General features: G+C 30.0%; 1 protein-coding gene across 1 annotated transcript in view; it reads right to left on the reverse strand.

The window, feature by feature from the left end:
• The window catches only part of Nos (Nitric oxide synthase), a 173529-nt gene that overhangs the window by 127839 nt on the left and 22282 nt on the right, over positions 1 to 23408 (reverse strand). Inside the window, exons 2-3 of the mRNA XM_065501668.1 lie at positions 15154 to 15290; positions 14706 to 14868 (exon numbers count right to left, since the gene is read on the reverse strand). Of these exons, the coding sequence (XP_065357740.1) occupies positions 14706 to 14868; positions 15154 to 15290 (300 nt within the window). The remainder of the gene's footprint in view (positions 1 to 14705; positions 14869 to 15153; positions 15291 to 23408) is intronic.

Below are 23408 nucleotides of genomic sequence, written 5' to 3' on the forward strand. Positions count from 1 at the left end.
AGACTAGACACTGGTCTAGACTAGACTAGACACTGGTCTAGACTAGACTAGACACTGATCTAGACTAGACACTGGTCTAGACTAGACACTGGCCAAGTAATTTGCTGCCAATTCAGAGACTTTTCGCCTTAAAAGCTTGAAATTGAAATCTTTTAAATTTTCTAACACCATTTTGATCCACTATGCACATTACTATACAGTTATAATGAAATTTTCCATTCATACGTTACAGTTCTGTTTCTTTTCTGCATAACATTTGTTTGTTTTTTTCTTTTTGAAGTTTTTCTGTGGAGCTTCTTCCCACTATTTCAACTACAAACTACCTTGTACTTGTTACTCGCTTATTTTACAATTTTCTCTCAGCTACATTTCTTTATATTTAGCGTTTCTTCCCCCTAAATTTTGGAATGTCTTAAAGCTCTCATTTGCACTTTCAATTGAATGTTTGGCAAAGCAAAAAGGTGCGAGTGCATGTTTGTTTGAATACTATTGCATTAACATTTGCACTTGAGTGCACAACTAATACTGCTAAAATTATTATGCAGTGTTCACTGTACAAAGCGGCACACAGCAGTTCTTGGTGACTGTCGCTAACTAGAGATTTTACCTATCACTTATGCCCATAATTTCAGCAAATAGATATCTACGATATAGACAGTCCAATAACTGTTTGCTTGTAAACAAACCTTCCTCCGACAACTCTCGAATAGCTTATTGCTGGTGGGTAAAATAAATACTTTCTAAAGTGCAGTACAAAATAAACATTTAAAGTGACTACACTATAGGTTACTTAGAGACACTAAAGTGACAATTGACTTCACGTTAGATTACATGACATATATAAATATATAAATCGGAGTCAGCCAAGTTATCAGACATTAGTGACAACTACTGTCTATAAGGAATACATTGCTCACTTGCTTAACTGCTGGGTAAATATCCCTGTTCAAATGCATCTCACTCCAACTAACTCACCCTCTCAAGTATTTGAAAGATACAATATTTGAATAATGGCAACAACACACTGACTTTAAGGAAGACGTTAAATGCAAAATAACTGCACAAAAATTTTTCCGTATGTCTTAACAAAAAACAGCTAGCAATAGTTGTTCACATCATCACCTTTTTGGTGTTTTGGAAGAGTAAAATAAACGTATACAAGACATTAGGGTGGCTCTTATTTTTTAACTGATGGCGCATAAATCAAGCTGAATTAGACAGATGGAATGGCTTTGAGGGCCGCTGTGGTTTGTGGCTTATTCGCATAGACCTACGACTTAAGAGACTCCCACAAGAAAGAGTCAAACTACATGATCTCGAAAGTCAATTCAACTCCACGTGCTATGACCATGCAATGAACTAAATATCAGTATAGGAATTCCAGTCTGAACAGTTGTAACGTATACCGCGTTCTCAGAAAAGTTAACACTCAAAACTTCGAAAGAATTCTTAATTTTATTTTCGATATCAAAATGAATTTGATCTCTTAACTATTCTGTCAATGAATTAATTATGAATTAATTCATAGGCTTCGTTCCATTGTACTTCAAATGTATTGAATTCATTCCTTTGAGAATTCCTTATATAATTAGTTCCTTATTGCATCATTTAAATTTTCTTAAATACAAATTCATTACAAAATACTCATAGCTTTAAAACTTTATTAAATGATTCAGTTTTTCTTCAATTCGTTTTGTAAATATTGTTACGTTTCTACCTTTTAAAAACGGTTTAAATAAACGAAAGACTTTTGATTGCAAATAAAAGTGGTTTAGCAGTTTAAAATTGTAACAACTCTTTATTTATTCAAATTTACACAGCAACGTTTATTATTCACAATAATACACACACTTAAATTTCGTATGATGAACTGACCACCGACTGCAACTGCTGCCACTATTTATACACAGCGCCATCTACTTTCCAGTAGCATCATAAATGATCTTAACGGACAAAACTAGAATTTTCTAATTCTAGAGCTTAAACATTTAATGTTGCCTTACTTACAAGCAATGCTAATAACTGCGTGCTACCAAAATTGTTGATAAGTAGAAGCTTCTACTGATGGACATGTTTATAAACATGATGAATGTTACAGGTAGTCGTTTCTGACCGTTAAATTCAAATCGCTAATGCAAATTTGTAACAATATTTTAATTGTATTAGAATTGAATTATCAAAAATCTACTCATTTAAAAGCTGAATAAAATCTGTTATGAAGTAATCCCGTTATGAATTAATTCAACCATGAATGAATTCTTTTCAAATAAAAGCCTTTGAAGGAAGCTAAAGATTAGTTGGTGGGATGAGTTGATGGAATGAATGGCTAGCATTTCTTAATTCCGATTTAAAAAATTTAGTGATTGAATTAATGACATTTATCATCCAGTATAAACCAGCTAATTCTCTCGCAACTGACACTAGAGAAGCTCAAGATCATCAGTAGCCTCTGAATGTCCTACGGGCTACTTTCACGACATCAGGACCCTCTAATACTAGACCAGTGTCTAGTCTAGTCTAGACCAGTGTCAAGTCTAGACCAGTTTCAAGTCTAGACCAGTGTCTAGTCTAGACCAGTGTCTAGTCTAGACCAGTTCTTATGTCTGCGCTTCTTATTATAGGGGAATTCAACGCCATGAATTCAGGCATTCTAAATTAAGGGAAGTACGGTGAGGTGCGTTGTTGGCAGAACTAATCGACGACTTCAGCTTCTGCTGCTTAAAACACAACTTAAGTTCAGGAGTTGGTAATTTGTGATCTACAGAGATCTCATATGTGGTCAACAACAACATTACAGCGACGGGCACCATCATTGATGTCATATACGATCTGGTGATATCTCGGTGAAATACACAACTTCTTCACTGCTCATAACCTGCAACTCTCACCAACGAAGTCTTTGGCAACACTCTTATCCTCCTAAACGAAAAAGGTGAAGCTCACTTCTACGCCGAGATGTAGAAGTCAATGGAATCCGAATTCCGACTGTGAACTATCCAAGTTTTTCGGCCACAAGGTTCTCAAAGCGCTAGCCAGTAGCAAATGGGGCATAGATAAATAAACCTTGTTGGCTATCTACAATTCGACAGAGAGAAAGGAGATTTTTGCACCGAGAGAAAGGAGATTTTTGCATCGAATCATTATTTGTGATGAAAAATTGATCCATTACGATAACCCGAATTTAAGAGATCGTACATGAAGCCCGGTCAACCAGCAGAATCGGCACCAAAGCCAAATATCAATGGCGCTAAGGTAATTCTCTGTATGTGGGCGTAGCCAAGGAGTATTCGAGTAGCGGCGCTATGGTATGGCAAATGTGCAATATTTTTGAAAGACTGAGTTTTAAAAGTTGCATATTTTTGAATCTAATTGAGATATTGACTTGAATTTTTTTTTTGTAAGACCAAAACTTAACTTATGTAAACAAGAAAAAATAGTTCCGAATAAATTTGGATCAAATTGGTCCCAATATTTGCAATCCTATTAAAATTTTTATACAAATTTTATTTTCAGAAACTCAATAAATATGTAATATTTAATAAAATAGTTATTTATTAAAAAAAATCAATGAAATTTTCAACGTTTTTTAAATTGCTCATTCTAAATAACAAGTTGCAATAAAACTTGTCAAAAGGTCAAAAGGGAATCTCGCATTTCCTAAAAATTGGAGGGAAAATCCCAAAAATGGTATTTTTTTACAATTTTGCCCATAGGGTCCACATTTTCTTCGGGGCTGGGAAAATGCTTTTGGATTAAATAGAAAACATATTTAAAAAGCTGCTTTCCGTTTTCTGATTCCAGCTTTTAGAACATGTGGCCCAATGTTGAAATTCTGATAAAAAAAATAGGTCAATTTCAGAAGGGCGTAAGGCCAGTATATTCGAAAAATAGAACACACTTTTTATACCAAAATGTTCTCCGTAGAGATACCTTACAGAAAAACATAAAATTATTATATGTTCTTAAAGAAAGTTTTTTTAATAAAAAAGTGTTAAGTCACCTTTTCGCCCAAACAACAGCAAAAAATTACTATTTTTTAAATTTTTAAATTGAAAATCTTTTATTTTGGATTCATAATTGACATTGCTCTGAAATCTTTTGTATATTATTGGTAATTTAGTTGTCTAACTAACAAAACTACGCCATACATTTTTAAAAAGCATTTAAGCATGTATTTTCAAGGCCTAGCAGAACGCTTTCCAAAAAAAATATTGATTCTGCCCCACTGTGCAGCGCTAGTCTACATGTTGCAATATCTGTTAAAAAAAAGTCTGATTCAGAGCAACATTTCTATAGAAAATGCAAATTCTATAGAAGAGCAAATTTTCTTTAGAAAACCTAGTCTGACTCAGAGCTCTTTAGAAAATGTAGTCGATACAGAGAAAATTTTCTATAGAAAATGTAGTCTGATTCAGAGAAAATTTTCTATAGAAAATGTAGTCTGATTCAGAGCAAATTTTCTATAGAAAATGTAGTCTGATTCAGAGCAAATTTTCTATAGAAAATGTAGTCTGATTCAGAGCAAATTTTCTATAGAAAATGTAGTCTGATTCAGAGCAAATTTTCTATAGAAAATGTAGTCTGATTCAGAGCAAATTTTCTATAGAAAATGTAGTCTGATTCAGAGCAAATTTTCTATAGAAAATGTAGTCTGATTCAGAGCAAATTTTCTATAGAAAATGTAGTCTGATTCAGAGCAAATTTTCTATAGAAAATGTAGTCTGATTCAGAGCAAATTTTCTATAGAAAATGTAGTCTGATTCAGAGCAAATTTTCTATAGAAAATGTAGTCTGATTCAGAGCAAATTTTCTATAGAAAATGTAGTCTGATTCAGAGCAAATTTTCTACCTTGAGAGCATCGAATAGGAAAAAATTCCAAAATGAGGGCCATCCTAATAAGATATACTATCAAAAAGGTGCTAAATCGCGAAAGGAAGACAGAAAACAAGTCAACAATAACAACAATAAGACTATAAAAGGATGTTATGGCTGTGTTAAAAAAATACGAGTATTGTTATTACTTTTGTTGTTCCTTTGAATGTCTTTATCACCTTGAGTTGAAAATTTTCCTTCCTTGACTTCTTGTTTTCTCTTTGCTGCATATTTTGAAATATACTTTCTTTTATAGTAAAATTTGTTCTGCTTTGTTGCGATGAAATGGAGTGAAATGTTTTCTTTTCAGCTCTTTATACTTTTTACATAAAAAACAAATTCAATTTTATATAATTTAGTCAAATGCAACATGTTTTAAACATGTCAATACTTAATTACAAAAGAATAAATGAAAAATGGGGAAAATAAAGTGAACAAATTTTACTCCTACAGATGCAACAGTTGCTCAAAAGGTAAAGGATTTCAAGGTTAATTAATTATTTAAAAAAATATATTCTTTATTTAAAGCATACATTTATTATAAATATGTATGAGTTTAAATCCGAGGAATCAAATACAATTTATATTTATTTCTATAAAAAAACTCACAGAAAAACTAGTTTATTTACCTTTCAAAACTTAATCATTCTCATTTACAAAACACAAACAAAAAATGTTTAAAAATCTTCTCTAAATACTTTAAATTAATTTAACGCCCTGATTTCTTTAGTACGCAAACAGAATGAACCAAAATTGGAAAAACCCCTAAAAACATACAAACAAAAATACTTGTTAAACAACAAATCAGCAATAAATTTAAATTGTTGTTGTTAACATTTTGAGGTTTTTCTCGTTTTTGTTTGTGGTCTAAACACTTGAAAACTTAAGTACCAAATACCAAGTACGTACTAATAATAACTTTAACAAAACGTACTTAAACACATGCCAGGCAACAGCCACAGCAGCAACAACATGAACTGCTTGAAAAAGATCCTGCTTAGAAAGTGCAACAACAATCAAATTTATCTACAAAATAATAAATATTTTATTTCAAGTACATGAAATACTTGAACTAAAAAATTAAATTACACTCAAAAGAGTAAAATACCAGAAATTTTCTAAGAGTTTAAATCTCCAGCAGAGTAGAATCAAGTGTAAATAAAAAGTATTTAATACTTTCTGTTTTGTTTTAAAACAAAACCATAAAAAATCTTACACAGATACTTTGAAATACAATTGTAAATATTTAGTTATTTATTCATTCATCTGGTTAGTTACGAATATGTTTTGTAAACAAGATACTTTTGCAAGTTTGTGCTTAAAAATTTGCAAACATGAGAAAAGTTTTTTTTAATCCTTTTTTTGTGAAATATTTTATTAAGAACAATAAATATTAGAAGAATTATTCACACAGAATTTTAAAAAATAAAATATGCAAACGTATAATCTACGAGGATAAACATACAAATTTAATGAAATTCTATAAACTGCCTTACGTGGTCACACTCAGAACAAATGTTCTCTGACTCAGAGCAACATTTCTATGGAAAATATTGTCTGAATCAGAACAAATTTTCTTTAAAAAATAATGTCTGCATCAGAACAAATTTTCTTTAGAAAACAATGTCTGCATCAGAACAAATTTTCTTTAGAAAACAATGTCTGCATCAGAACAAATTTTCTTTAGAAAACAATGTCTGCATCAGATCAAATTTTCTTTAGAAAACAATGTCTGCATCAGAACAAATTTTCTTTAGAAAACAATGTCTGCATCAGATCAAATTTTCTTTAGAAAACAATGTCTGCATCAGAACAAATTTTCTTTAGAAAACAATATCTGCATCAGAACAAATTTTCTATAGAAAATGTAGTCTGGCACAGAGCAAATTTTCTATAGAAAATGTAGTCTGGCGCAGAGCAAATTTTCTATAGAAAATGTAGTCTGGCGCAGAGCAAATTTTCTATAGAAAATGTAGTCTGGCGCAGAGCAAATTTTCTATAGAAAATGTAGTCTGGCGCAGAGCAAATTTTCTATAGAAAATGTAGTCTGGCGCAGAGCAAATTTTCTATAGAAAATGTAGTCTGGCGCAGAGCAAATTTTCTATAGAAAATGTAGTCTGGCGCAGAGCAAATTTTCTATAGAAAATGTAGTCTGGCGCAGAGCAAATTTTCTATAGAAAATGTAGTCTGGCGCAGAGCAAATTTTCTATAGAAAATGTAGTCTGGCGCAGAGCAAATTTTCTATAGAAAATGTAGTCTGGTGCAGAGCAAATTTTCTATAGAAAATGTAGTCTGGCGCAGAGCAAATTTTCTATAGAAAATGTAGTCTGGCGCAGAGCAAATTTTCTATAGAAAATGTAGTCTGGCGCAGAGCAAATTTTCTATAGAAAATGTAGTCTGGCGCAGAGCAAATTTTCTATAGAAAATGTAGTCTGGCGCAGAGCAAATTTTCTATAGAAAATGTAGTCTGGCGCAGAGCAAATTTTCTATAGAAAATGTAGTTTGGCGCAGAGCAAATTTTCTATAGAAAATGTAGTCTGGCGCAGAGCAAATTTTCTATAGAAAATGTAGTCTGGCTCAGAGCAAATTTTCTATAGAAAATGTGTTCTGGCGCAGAGCAAATTTTCTATAGAAAATTTAGTCTGGCGCAGTGCAAATTTTCTATAGAAAATTTAGTCTGACTCAGAGCAAATTTTCTATAGAAATTGTAGTCTGACTCAGAGCAAATTTTCTATAGAAATTGTAGTCTGACGCAGATCAAATTTTCTATAAAAATTGCTCTGAGTCAGACTACATTTTCTATAGAAAATTTGCTCTGAGTCAGACTACATTTTCTATAGAAATTTTCTATAGAAATGTAGTCTGACTCAGAGCAAATTTTCTATAGAAAATGTAGTCTGACTCGGAGCAAATTTTCTATAGAAAATGTAGTCTGACTAAGAGCAAATTTTCTATAGAAAATGTAGTCTGACTCAGAGCAAATTTTCTATAGGAAATGTAGTCTGACTCAGAGAAAATTTTCGATAGAAAATGTAGTCTGACTCAGAGCAAATTTTCGATAGACAATGTAGTCTGACTCAGAGCAAATTTTCGATAGAAAATGTAGTCTGACTCAGAGCAAATTTTCTATAGAAAATTTAGTCTGACTCAGAGTAAATTTTCTATAGAAAATTTAGTCTGACTCAGAGTAAATTTTCTATAGAAAATGTAGTCTGACTCAGAGTAAATTTTCTATAGAAAATGTAGTCTGACTCAGATTAAATTTTCTATAGAAAATGTAGTCTGACTCAGAGCAAATTTTCTATAGAAAATGTAATTCAATTTAAATATAAAAAAGATTTTTGGTTGCTAAAACATTTCTTTACTAAATAATTAATTTAATTGAAAGTAACTATTATTAAATTTATATTTTTAAATTCCATAAATCCACAAAAAAATTTATAAAAAAACCTGCTAATTGAATGTAAAGTTTGTTTTTACTGTTTATAAATAAACAAGTCAGTTGGAAATTTTACACTGAATCTGAACTTCATAGTTTAAATATATAATCCTGCCTCTCTCATAGTTTAGCCCAATATTAGCAGAAAAGAAGAGTTGATTCTCAATATTACTGAATGTCAAATTTCAAAACTACTCCCATTATTTTCTTTATTTGACAAACTGCAGATTTTGTCCTGCTATACTTGGAATATAGGTCAAATTTCTCAATTGGGTTATTTTATAGTAACTATATAATAAACTATAAATACAAATTTCCACTTAAAAATAAGAATTACTATAAAATAATAAAAAGTATATAATTTAATTAAATTGTAATATTTACCATTCATTTCAAATATATTTATATGCTTAGATATTTAAAATAATTTGTGGTTTGAGAACGAATTAAAAGAAACCAGAGAGTAAATAAAAAATAAATCTTTCGATTGAAAAATGCATTTAAACTTTCAAATCACAGTGGTACTATCAGCACAAATGCTGGAATAAATATATATCAGTATATTTTATTAAGAGATTTCAAATGTAAGCAAGCATTTTTCAATGTTTTGTACAGATTAAATTATATGTTTTGGGGTTCTATATTTATTGAAAAAAAAAACAGAAAATTCTAATGAAATGTTACTAATACCTAAATACAAACAAATACAAATTCTTATTTATTCAAATGTACTCATATCCTTCTAAGTATATGTGAATGTAAAAATTCGAATAATAGCAGTAATAACAAATATTGTTATTAAACTCATACAAGCATACTAATACCTGAATACTCTTAGTATTTATGCATGCACGTGCATGTTTAGTTAGGTATTTTTTTGTACACCTGCATGTATGTGTCAATCCTTTCATTGATTGTTCAACAGGAAACACCTGAATGCACTCACATCTTAATGTATTGAATTATTATGTTTACATGTAGTAACTTACATTTCTAGTTTTGAGAAATTGAGTATTATTGCTATATAAAGCGTCAGCAACAGAAATATATTGACATTTATCAAGTAAAATATATGTATGTACGAATACATTTTCCAAATTCAAATACTTTCATCCGAAATGCTAAATTTCGGATGGCGATGAAAACTGGATCCATTACAATAATCCGAAGCGTATGTGGGGCCAACCAACCGAATCGGTTGGACTAAGGTAACTATCTGTATTTGGTGGGAGGAAAAGGGTCCTATCTATTATGATCTGCTTAAATCTGACCAAACCATCCTAGGGAACCTGTACTGAACGCAACGTATTATTTTGAAGCGATAATTTCAATACCTGTTAAAAACTATTTAGAAAGAAGTGGTTGGGAAGTCTTACCTCATCCGCTTTATAATGCAGACCGTGCTCCGTCCGACAACTATTTGTTTCGATGCAGAAAGCTCTCTCTGTGATACCACTCCACAGAGTATGCAATACTGGCTATATTCGTTCTTGGCCTCAAAATATGAGGAATTCTTTTGGCTTGGAATCCATATGTTGCCATAATGATGGGAAAAGGTCATAGCTAACAATGACCAATACATACTTTGAATTTTGTACAAATGTTTAAAAATAAAAGCTTTGAAAGAATCCTGCATTTTTAATAGAGTTCGTAAAAAACCGGTTTGTAACCGAAAATTGGACGGTTAACCAACTTAATGTTGGGCTTAATTACTAATTTTTTTTGGTGTGTTAACAATTTCTGAAATTAATTCGCTACATTTTTAACTCTTTCAACAATGCTTTTTTGTGTATAAGTTTAAAGTCAAAACAATTGCATTTTTACTTTAATCAAGGTTAATTTATTATAGAAAGTAAGAAAAAATAAAACAAAACATAAAAAACCACACCATTCCAAGGTATTTTGTGGAATGGGGTGGTTAGTTTACTAACCACCATGGCAGTGGAAATATATTTATCTAACCAGAGCACACTGACGGCAAGTTTTGCAAAAAACATAAACAATGACTTCAAAACATATAATTGTTTAGCAAAATCCCAATAAAAGCCAATAAACTATATTTTAAAGACTATAGAAAAGGTGGTTACTAAAGTGACCGCACAGAGTTAAACCAACTCTTCAGTTTAAGAAGATATGACAATTCAAAATTATTCATTTAGTTTTGACTTTTTAACAATATTAAGATTCACAAGAGTTTTTTGGAACTTAAACAATTGGAAATATTTAAATATATTCATAGAAAATTGTCCTAGTGTAAAATTCCATTTAGTTTTTGTGACCAACCTAACTCTATTATGATGTGTTAACATAAATTCATTTATTGTGTGCGTGTGCACTTTAAAAATCCTTGAATATTTATGCTTGTTATTGGGTTCTTATGACAGATAACATTTTTAAATTATTCAAAAGTAATTTCGAGTTGTGTTTTAATTTTTTTTATTTTGTTTTTACTAAAATGCAAACCAAATTGTAATAAACTGACTCGTTATCAACAATTTGTTGTGACAACTGCATAAATTGTGCCTGGTTTTTTTTTGTCGAAGCAAACAACAAAAAATTGGGCTGTATAAGAGGCGTAAACTTAATGCAACTGTTGAATATATTTATGTAAATGTCAGTACAAAAATAAACTTAAATGATGACAAACATAGAGATATAATATAGAGCGGAAACTCTTCAGACAAAGACCTAACTCAGTTGCTGAAAATCCAAGTTAGTAAAAAAAACTAAGTGAAAATAATGTGTTATTATTTTGAGTAATTTTGTTGTTAGAATTTTCTATTCTAATTTCCGTTCTATGTACATTACTCTATGATGACAACTATGTACAACAGGAATAGCATAAAACCACATGAAAAGAAACACAACCAAAAAGGAAGAGAGTGTAGTTGGGAAACGAGTGAAAAGAGTCATATTTATTTAAACAAATCACGTAAAATTTCATTAAAACTTTGTCATATTGTATAGATGAATGAATGAATGAAAAACTCAACCCAACGAATGTCACAATAAAATGATGTTGTTTGTTTATTTTCCATAATTTTTTTTTATTTAATTTTGTTCATATTGGGATTTCATTTCATGTTTTAGTTAAATATTCAATGTTGTTTTTTCGTCTGTTTCGCATTGAAATAATTTTGTGTTTCTGTCATTCATAAAACTGAAAAGTCATCATAATTAAAGTATTTACTTTTAAATACTCTCATACACAATCTGTCAGTGTCACTTCAACACGTACAGAGGAAAAACCAAAACACATCAAAATAAAATCAAATCAAAGGATGGAAAAAAACAACAGGGAGTATTTGAATGTTTTGTGGGAATTTTAAAGTGGTGGTCAAATGGAAAATTAAAATTTTAAAAACGAAAGTGGTTTAAATTAAATGATGTATTAGTATTTAATAGGGTATTCATTCGACTAATGATCGTTCGATTAATCGAATAATTTCTTACGAATAATTCTTCGAACAATTTGAAAATTGCCATTTTCGAATAACAAATAATTCGAACAATTTTATGTAGAATAATCGAATAAAACGAATAAATGTTCATATATATTTAAATTGCTTAAAATTTTTCATAATTCCAAATTTAATTAAGTAATAATGACTCACAAAAATTGTATTGTTTCTGAAATTCGACAAATAACTAAAGACAAAAGGACTTTCGATAACTGTACATGAGAGTTCCTATAGCTCCTTTAGCAAGAAGTTACAGTTCTAAAAAAAAATCTTTCAAAATTTTTAACTTAGGACTTGAACCAATGAAAATAAAACGTACGGAATAAAATATTTGTTATTTAGCTGGCGAAATATAATAAGAATCGCAATTAATAATCAAAATATTAACTTGATTAAAGTGGAGTTGAATGTGATTTTGAAACAGTCGTCGAAAGTGATATTGAGGATGACATTTATAATGATTACATTGAAATAGATGAAGGCCATGATCTTAAAATATATGTATATAAGTGATGTTATTAACCGCGTACGTAAGTGTTGCAAAATATTTAATAAATCGAATGATAAACACAAATATTGCAAACTAACGTTTTGTTGCAAGAAAAGCAACATGATTTTGAACATTGTTCAACATCTTTGTCTAACATGGTAATCAACTTTTTGCGTATTTGTAAATGCGTCAATCATGCACTGCCTGACTTCAAATTAGCAACGTTCACTGACAATGATATCAAACTTTGGACAGATTCCCTTTATTGTGTATTTCCCCAAGACAACTTTATTAAGCAAAGGTTCGGCTTGATGTATAAAAACAATTTGTTATAAATAATTAACAAATAGTGAATAATTAATTTACTAAAGAATTAATTACTCAATTTAAAACCCGAATTAATGAACGACATAAAAAAGTTCTTGAATGCAGGATCATGTCCAACTAGCTCAAATTTTTTAAAGCATAGCTCCAAAACGGAAACCAATGGGTTTGCTAGTCAATTGTTTTGTATGTATATTGTTCGGGAGTTAATCTGATCAGAATATTTTTGATGAAAATTTAATGATGGACTTTGTTTTCGAATGTTTTTTAACATTATCAATACTTGAATTGTTAACTTTAACGTTATTTTTTGTTTTTCTTTAACAATAAAATATTAAAAAAGCGACATCAAATCTTCATTCTTTACTTCTTTAAAAAAAATTTAAATTATTCGAATAATTCGATTAATTTTAAACGTGTGATCGAATTGTTCGAACAAGTTAAAATCTCTTATTCGAATTATTCGTTTTATTCGAACAAGAGAAAAATCGAATAATTCGAATACCCTAGTATTTAAGAAACAAAAATTATACAAATTAATGTGGAAATGTTGTAAGCAAAATGTATTAATTAATTCTAATTTGAACAAATTTTTTTTAATTTTTTATCACAAACAAATTTTTTATGGTAAAAAAAAAATCGGGTTAAAAAATATTTTTCACGATTTTGACCCATTGTAGGTCCTCTATATACATCGTTGCAATGGTCTTTGAAATATCTATCATTAGATATCCATATTGCCTATATTAATGACTTAGTAATCCAGATATAGATCAAAAACAGGCCAAACATCGAGGTTGTCCTGGTTTTTTCCTTATATCTCAGCCATTTGTGTGCCGATTTTCTCGATTTTCAATAGCAACCGAGCCAGAAGAATTGCCGATATATTGATGTATCAATCATGTTTGTAAGTTATTTGGGGGCAACGAAAAGTTGATTTCAACATACAGACGGACAGATGGACATGGCTATATCGACTTCGCAAATGAAAATTGTAGAAATTACAAACGGAATGACAAACTTATATATACCCTTGCCTCTCATGGTGAAGGGTTCTAAAGTACAGTACCAATATAAAAGATTAAAATTACTACTCTAGAGATTACTGAGGTACACTTATGAGACAATTGTCCTCACACTAGTTTACATAGGCTGTATAAAGTAACCAATTGACTTATCTCTGCATTACAAAGTGCCCATGTCAAATGACCCAGGCCAGTCAAAAATGTTTGAACACCATGAATTGGATGCATAACTTCCTGAAATTTCCCAATAGACCTGTAAATTGCCATCGAATGTCGTGTGATTTGACATCTCTCGTTTGTTTCCTATGGGGACACATGAAGTCACTGGTCACTGCTAATAAATTTTGAAATTAAAATTTACTTTTTTGTTTTATTTTGTTTAAAATTAATTCAATGGAGGTTTTTTAAAACCTTAAAAAAGTTCCAAAAACTCACAATATTTAAAGCCATATAGCTTTTTAACGGGTTGTGATAGAAAGGAAATTTTAATACCGTTTTGCTAAGCTTAAAATGGCTTTTCATCATGTTTTCAAATTTTAAATTTTTTTTTAATGAGATTTGCGGCCCCTGTTGTGCTTTTTTTAAATTTTTTTTAAGGATTCAAAAATAGTCCATTGCATTCATTTTTGCTGCATAATCAACTGGTGTAATCAGGTTAGCAAACATTTTTTCTCTAACCGTTGAGCTCAAAATCCGCGTTTTAAGGTGGGTCTTTTCCATAAATAGACCACCATTATTTTTAGTTACGCAAAAAACATAAAAAAAAATTATAATATCCGCAAATCAAATATATTATTATTTATTATTTATTCATGTTATCTGTAGACTCTAAAAGATTACTCTACCATTTATCAAAATGTTCAAAGTATAATCAAAGCAGATACAAAAACTGTAACTTTTATCTCAAACAGACACTTCATCAATATTTCATTTCGTAAATAGTGTTCATAAATTAATTTTAACGTGCAATTATAGGCAAATACCTTAACACCTCAACATGTTCACTGACACCCACAATTTTAACACTTTCACTCAACATCACACTGTTAACTATGTATTTGCAACAAATATCCAGACACTCAACCGTACATACCTGCAATTTGGACCATTGTATGCGACCAATACAGCGTGATGAATTACGCCAGGCTAATTTGGCGCCATAAATCAATTCAGTTTCGGTCAATTGATAGTGGCCAGACGATTCAATGCTCTGACGTACTTGCTTCCAGCGGGTTTCATGAGCAGCGCATGATAATCTAGTAAAAAGGAAAAAAAAAAAACAAGATTAAATACGTAAATACTGTAAATAAAAAAACTATCATTGTTGTCAAAAAGTTATTCCAAAATTCATGCAAAACTTTAATTTGTCGCAACTTATGCAGTAAAGTATTATGATTCTGCCCCATTGTGCATTATTTGATCGTGTGCTTCATTAAACAGTAATGGATTTCATTTTATGGTAATATTATTTCCCAGTTTCTACTCTATGTCTTGTTCGATGTAAAAAAATATTTAAATTTTAATTGAAACCCATTTCTTACCTTTTAATTGAGGTAAAATATTGATCCAAAAAATCTTTGGCATGATCCAGCACCACATCCGTTTTACGAGCCTCCACAGCAGCTGTGCCAAAATTCATGACACTGCTCATGCAAGTGGCCTTCGAGCATGATAAAATCTACAAATATAAACAAAAATTAAATAAATATTAGTCAACCGGTATGGGAAAAGATCATATAAATTAAATACTTAAATTTATTAGTTCTTCAAGTTTCTCCAACCCACATACACCTGCCTGTTCTTATTTATTTGCAAATAAAATATCTTAATTTGTACTGCATACTTTAGAGAGCTTTTACATACTTTAGAGAGCTTTTACAGTGTTATTACAATTGACTAGACTCAAAAAAAATGTCCGAGTTTTACCCGGAATTTTTGAATTTTTTTTCTTTACAACCATCTCCTGAAAATTTCGAATCGAATAAAAAACAAGTAAGAGTGCTATATTCGGCTGTGCCGAATCTTATATACCCTTCACAAAATTATACTTCAAAATTTTAAATATTTTTACGTAAACAAAATTGAATTTTTTTTCCAGTTGTTTTTTTTTCATTTTTTGGAAAAAAAAATGTTCGATTGTTATTTTAATTTTTTTTTTTTTAAATTTTAAATTTTTTTTTGTTTTTTCAATTTTTTTTTTGAAAAAAAAATTTGGGTTAAAATTTTTTTTCCCGATTTTGACCCATTGTATGTCCAACTTACTATGGTCTTATATATGTCGTTGCAAATGTCTTTGAAATATCTATCATTAGATATCCATATTGTCTATATTAATGTCTTAGTAATCCAGATATAGGTAAAAAAAATAGGTCAAAAATCGAGGTTGTCTTGGTTTTTTCCTCATATCTCAGCCATTTGTGGACCGATTTTGCTGATTTTAAATAGCAAATTTCTCGAAAGCATGTCTGACAGAATTATTGAAGATTTGGATCCTGAAGATATCTGGGGTCTTCAGAAAACTGATTTCAACAGACAGACGGACATGGCTATATCGATTCCGCTATCTATAACGATCCAGAATATATATACTTTATGGGGTCGCAAATGAAAAATGTGGAAATTACAAACGGAATGACAAACTTTATATACGTCATTGCAAAGGTCTTTCAAATATCTATATATTAATGACTTAGTAATCCGAGGTTGCCCTGGTTTTTTCCTCATATCTCAGCCATTTGTGGACCGATTTTGCTGATTTTAAATAGGAAACTTCTCGAAAGCATGTCTGACAGAATTATTGAAGATTTGGATCCCAAAGACATCTGGGGTCTTCAGAAAATTGATTTCAACAGACAGACAGACGGCTTAATCCACTCCGCTATCTATAAGGATCCAGAATATATATACTTTATAGGGTCGGAAAATTATATTGTGGAAATTACAAACGGAATGACAAGCTTATATATACCCTTGTCACGAAGGTGAAGTGTATAAAAATGTAAAACTAATTTTCCTTTTAACCCCATTTCCCCAAAATATTTGCTGTAAAAATACTTTCAAAACTGTTGTTTATTTTTTCAATTTTCATTTATGCAAATAATTGCAACTCCTTGTAGATATTAACAAAAAAAAAACTTAGCGTTTGTAGTATTTAAAATATTCAAGCACTTAAGAACAATTTATACAAGTTTTATAAGTTTAAATAAACTTTTACTGTTTCTCTCTCTCTCTCTTCTGCTGTGTTTTCTGTGTGTTTTGTACCGGAAATTAAAACATGCAATACGAGTAAAGACACAGTTATTGTTTTGAATATTTTTTATTTTATTTTTTTGTTCAGGAAAACTGTTTAAATTGTTTTGTTAATAAAATATGTTGGCTATAGTTTTAAACGCAAACAAGCCTTTAAGGGTATACAAATTTATTTAAACGGCCGGAGGAGAAAAGTGAAATTTAAAGCGGATAAGAAAAATTGTAATGTGTTTGGTGTTAATTCATTTGACTTGACAGAGAGTAAAGGTAGTTATACTGTATATCAGCAGAAAGAAAATTGTGTCTACTTTTCAAAAGTATATAAATAATTTCAATATTTTAGAAGATTTTAAAATAAAATGCAAAAATGTATGGAGAATTGCGGGTATAACATTACCAATAAAATTAAGTTACCGAAATTATTGAAGTTAGCGTGACTGCTATCTTTTGAAACCATCAACGCAAAAGTGGTGTAACCCACAAATTTTTTTTTTTGGTTGCTGTTCTGTTGTTATATACAGTCCTTACATTACCAATATCACTGTAAAAAGGAGGTAAGCCACCTTTTGGTATTCAAAAATAGCTTGGGGTTACACCACTTTTGCACTGATGGCCGCATTTATGATTTGGCATTTAAACAATATTCAATTAATTTTCAGCTATTACTAATTTAAATCATTCGTAAATACGAGTAGCTGCTGTTTTCATACTTTAATTACTATTTAAATATAACCTAATATTAATAAATATTGTCTTGGTTTTCCTTGCTGTTCAGAAAGTTTCACTGTTTTTTTTTCTAATAAACAGCACAGAGCCACTGCAAAGACAAACTTTGCAGTTTTTCTTAATAAATTACTTTTTTGTTCTATAAACAAAATTGCAGTTGTTACTGAGTAAAGTTTTGTAGCGAAAATAGAACAACAAATAATAATAAAAAAAAATTAACAGAAGTTTCCTAGAGTTTCTTAAAAAGGATAAACGGATAGCAAAACAATAATCATGTTCTGTATTTAGTTTCAATGTTAACTAAATAAGATTTTAAGGGTCTCATAAAATTTAAATTACACATAAAACACAGTTTTTCTTGAATTTGAATTTTCATCTTCAATAAACCGGTGATTCTGCACTTGTTGTCATAGAAATCCAGTGCTGTTAAATCACACGATCTAGAGAGCCAATTGTGATCACCAAAATGCGAGAGTACAATTCCAAAAACTATCTCATACACATACAATTTAGGCAGAAATAAGTCTGTTATTATGTCACGATATCCAACACCACTAACCGTCACTGCTTGATCTTCATCATAACAAGAATAATTCTGGTCCTGCTCAAAATTCGCAAAAAACAATGGCGTGTTGAGGATGCAATATTTTTCGACAATCACATGTGGGTTCTTTAACGATCAAAAAGGCATGAAAGTGAAAATGCAATTCATCGTATAAGATTTTGATCGAAAAATCAAAACTGTGACCGATAAACTTATTTTTGAATTTATAAATTGCGCTAATGTTTTTTCTGTGAGATAGAGGCCTAGATATCGAACAGATCGATATATCAATGAAATTTAGTCCAGAGAATGGCTTTACCTCATTTTTTGATCACATGGAGATAACTTATTGACGACGATATGTTTTGAAGTGAATTTTGGGACACCCTTTATAAGCAACACAGTTAGGATTTTGCTTTATAATCGATAAGTTTCGTTTAGAAAATCAAAGTTATCGATATAAGTATAATTAAATTATAATGGAAATTAAAGTTATTTATTTTATTTATTTAATTAAGTCTATGGATATAATCCTTACAGACTGAGTGTTAATTTATACAATTATTCTTAATATAAAGACTGGTAGTTGTTTAAATTTTAAATAATATTACGTTTTATAACATTTAATGAGAAATCTATAAAAATAAACATTTCGTTAAAATTAAGATAATTTTCTAAATGGATCTGACATTTTGTAGTTTTTTTTTCGAAAAGTTTCAAAATAAAGTGGGTTATTGAATCATAATGAGCGTTGAGAAACATTTAATGATATCTAACTTAAAAGAAAATCGGATAAAACAATTCCATTTAAAAGATTTACAAGAAATGAAACATTAAGCATAATTCTTCAGCTTTTTAATGTTGATAGTCGAATCAAAGCAAGTTGTGATGAATATGATGGAAGCGCAGAATATCCTCAATCATATCTAAGGTCAAAGTAAACATTACAGTAGGGCTCCCATACAATTGAGCCATAACGAAAATCGGTCTTACAAATGACGTAAATAATATTATAGTGATGTAAGAATCATTAAATTATTTTGCCCATCGTTTGATAAAAGCTAATATTCCTCGAACTGTATTACACAGTGAAACACGAGAAAATATAACCATATACGGACACCACTACGTGATAAAAGACCAAAAAAAAGTCATGCACTTTTTTATGAGCCCCCAAAGATTTTGGGCTTCGGTGTAATTTTTGCAAAAAAAGTGATACTTTTTTCAGGCTCATATCTTGCAAATAGTTAGGAATTTTGATTTACTCTGAGGCATAAAGAACAAAAATTGTGAACATATAAGATCAAAAAAAAATCATCTTCAAGATCAAAATCGCAAAAAACTTTAAAAAATTCGATATTTTTTTTACCTTTTTTCCCCTGTTCAGGTCCATATGTAGCAAACAGTTAAAAATTCAAGGAAACAATCATCTACAAAAATATACCTAAGATCTCAATAAACAACTTTCTAGAACATATGAACTTCCTAGGAATGATTCTTAACACCGTTTAGGTAGGTCAATATAAGTTAGTAAGAAAAAACTAAAGAAATTAAGTGTTTTGGGCCATAAACTATTCAATTACACTGTCCAACAAATTGAGACTTTTTGATTGGAACAGAATAGCTACCCTATAATTCTGAAAGGGCATGTTGAGTAGATAATTTTGGTAGAATAAACTTAGAGTCCAGCTGGTCTGAATTTTTTTTATAGTGGGTCAAAAATTTAAATTTTTTGATCGAAGGAGCATTATACTAACTGAAAAAATTTTGTAAGTTAATGTCTGTCAGAATTCTTATTGTCAGAGTTATATTGTGGATTTTTATGGGGATCATTTTTGTGGAAGATCTTAACCCTGTAGCTCTGCTCTTTAGGAGTCAATTTGACCCTTTTTTTCTAGAAAATCAAAAAAGGACATTTAAGAATTAAAATATTCTACGAAAATTTTTGCTGGAAAATTTCAGTGGGGTTCACAAAAGATACCAAAGTTGTAAATAAAGCCATTTACGCTTAATTAGCAAAATTATACGCCACCTTCTTTAAAAAAATCGCCAAAAATCCATGAGTTATCTCTTTTAGTTCAAGAGATATTTAGGTTTATTTATATTTATTTATTTATTTTAATTCTGCTCGATCTTTTTTTGGTTTTTTAGATATGGCGGGCCTACGGAGGTTCCAATTTTTTTTGTTAAATATCATCTATATTTGCGATAAAATTTCGAATACAATAAAAATAACTTGCTAACAGTTATCTCATCCCTATAAAAAGTTGCAAGTATCCAAATTTGGAACATGAAAAAATGGCCGTATTTTTTATGTTTTTTCCAAAACACATTTTGCATGGAATGTATAAAAAAAATTAAAATTTTTCAAAAGGGAGCAAGGTTTGTGGAGCTCCTGATGAATAAATATCAGCTTTTTTGAGGATCAAATCTATATTTTTACTCAAAACTAATTTTTTTTAAAAAAATTGGCAAAGTTTGGATAGTTCTGGAGGCATCTACGTTAGGTGAGTTATGTTTGACTTTACATGCTTTTGCATTAGGTTCTCTTTTTGGATCATATACAAATATTATATAGTCTTGAAGATAATTTGTTTTTACAAAAGAATATTGTCTTTTTACATGTTCCAATTTTTGATGCATGTAACTTTCTATAGGTACGAGATAACTGTTAGAAAGTTGTTATTATTGTATTCGAAATTTTATCGCAAATATAGATGATATTTTAAAAAAAAATTTCAAACCTCCTTATTTCGAATAACTAAAAAAAGATCGAGCAAAATTGAAAAAAATAAATAAATAAAACTAAATAACTCTTGACCTAAAAGTGATAACCTACATATGTATGCATGTTTTTTGTAGATCTCCTAAAGGACAATATATGTATATTTTAAATTTCAGCTCATTCGGATCATAAATGGATTTATGGCGATTTTTTTAAAAAATGTGAGACCCGAGGTGGCGTGGAATTTTGCTAATTAAGCGTAAAGAGTTTTAATTACAACTTTGGTATGTTTGGTGACCCCCACTGAAATTTTCGGCAAACATTTTCGTAGAATATTTTAATACTTAAATGTCCTTTTTGAAAGGACTTTTTTTGATTTTCTCGAAAAAAAAGGTCTAATTGACCCCTAGATTGAGGAGATAGATGGTTAAGATCTTCCTCCTAAAATTCAACTTATAACTCTGACAATAATAATTCGCTCAGATATTAACTTACAACTTTTTTTTCAGTTGCACCATTCGATCAAAAATTAAAACTTTGACCCACTGTAAAAAAAACCGGACCAGCTGATGATGAAAATGGTCCACTCATCATGTCCTTTCAGAATTATAGGGTCACTATTCTGTTCCAAAAATGCTGTTGGACAGTGTAATTAAAGTGATTTAATATTCTTGCAGTAGGAGATTTTTAGAAAACAATAAAGTAAGTTGCTTTTATATTAATGAAATTTATTATTATAAGTAACAATAATAAAAATTCGTTTGAATTTTGGAGAATTAATGACAAAATCTCATGTTTTCTTAATTACTAAAAACAATTTTCTAAATAGAACTGAAAACACATTTGCTGTTGCAAAGCAAAAACTTAAGAAAAATAAAAAAAAATCAAGTAAATCATTTGTTCCCAGCAAAAACTTTACTTACTTAGTAAGCCAGCAAGTAATATTGGAGCCAAGGCATAACTACTTATTATTTGACTGAAACACTACATATCTTTATTCGAGATTTTTAAAAAATTCATGAGTCAAGCTTACAAATGTACTTACTTACAATCAGTTAAGAAATATGTAGTAAATTCACAACAAGAATATGTAGCTAAAAAAAAAACACAAAAAATATTGCCTTGTGTGGGAATCGATAGTCAAGCTGCTAACTCACTGCGAGTTATTTTATTGTAAGTTAGCAATAGTTTTAACATCAACATATAAATGAATATGATATGAACAAACAAATTAATGTCTTTGAACGGTGACGAACCTCTAACCTCCCGTTTTCCAGTCAAACACACTAGATAGCTGTGCTAAATGCAAAAGTTCATTACCAACCTGTATAAAAATAAGTACTTATTCTAGTAAATAAAATAATGTGCTGGGTAACCACCACTCATTACAAAATAATGCATGAAATAACTAGTTGTCATTACAAAAATTTACAAAATTTTTGCTGGGTTATGCCTACCTACAACTAAATAACTGAAATACATATAATTTTAATATTTTAATTATTGTTATAATTATCTATAAATTTCATATAAATACAACCTCAACTTTGTGTTCTATTATTTACTTTAAATACTCTGCCATTTCTAACTTAAAACATTTAAAACAAATAAAACAACAAATAAATAAAAGTAGTGTTTATATCCCCTGCTATTACTTGGCATAAAAATCCATTTAATTTAAATGGTTTCTAATTTCATTTCCTGGCTTTTCAACTAAATCTCTCTTCTCCTATCCATTTCTCCTTAACTGTTTTTCTTATTTCCCTCTTTTCCGCTTAGTCTCTACTTACAACAGCAAACACTAAATACCCGCATAAAAAGGGAGAAATAAATCCCTGCAATAGTGCATAAAGCAGGATGGTTTTACAAAGACTTAAAGCTAATCGTCATAAGAAAATCCCCCACAGTTAGAGGGGCAGGCCACCTGATGAGCTTTAATAAGGATGGCGCAATTTAAAGACAACAATGTAATAGAAAAACCAGCCAGTACTTATTATTGTTGTGTTTAAACCTCACCCGCAACCTCCTACAGCAGCTCAACTTCATTATTGTTTTAATTTCATTTCATTGTGATGCGTGTATTTTTTGCTTGTCTGTATATTTTATTAACCTCTATCCTCCTCCCCTTCATTTTATATAGAAAATAAGAAAGAAAGAAAAAACTAAATTATTCTCATACAAAACATTTAAGAAACTCCCACTCATATTTTATCATCTCTTGTTTATTTATTTGCTTTAACTCCTCTCTCTCTCTCCTCCTCCTCCTAGTTACTCCTCTCCTTGTGAAGGATATTGTAATTTAATCGTTTGTTGGCTGCCACATTATTACTCATACTCGTCGTCGTATTTTAACAGTAAACCAGTGAAGTGGCGGCAGCAGCACAGCTTCGTCATGGTTTGCTGGCAACCAACAACACACGACATTAATTCATTACAAAAACAACTTGTTTAAACAAAATTAACGGTGTTTTTTCTTTTGCTCTCCTTTATTTTTTTTACAGGAATTTTTATTGTTTATTAGGTTTGTGTTTGAGTGTAAGTGTATTTTAGCG

Source organism: Calliphora vicina, chromosome 2, assembly GCF_958450345.1.
Source record: "Calliphora vicina chromosome 2, idCalVici1.1, whole genome shotgun sequence".
NCBI lineage: Eukaryota > Metazoa > Arthropoda > Insecta > Diptera > Calliphoridae > Calliphora > Calliphora vicina.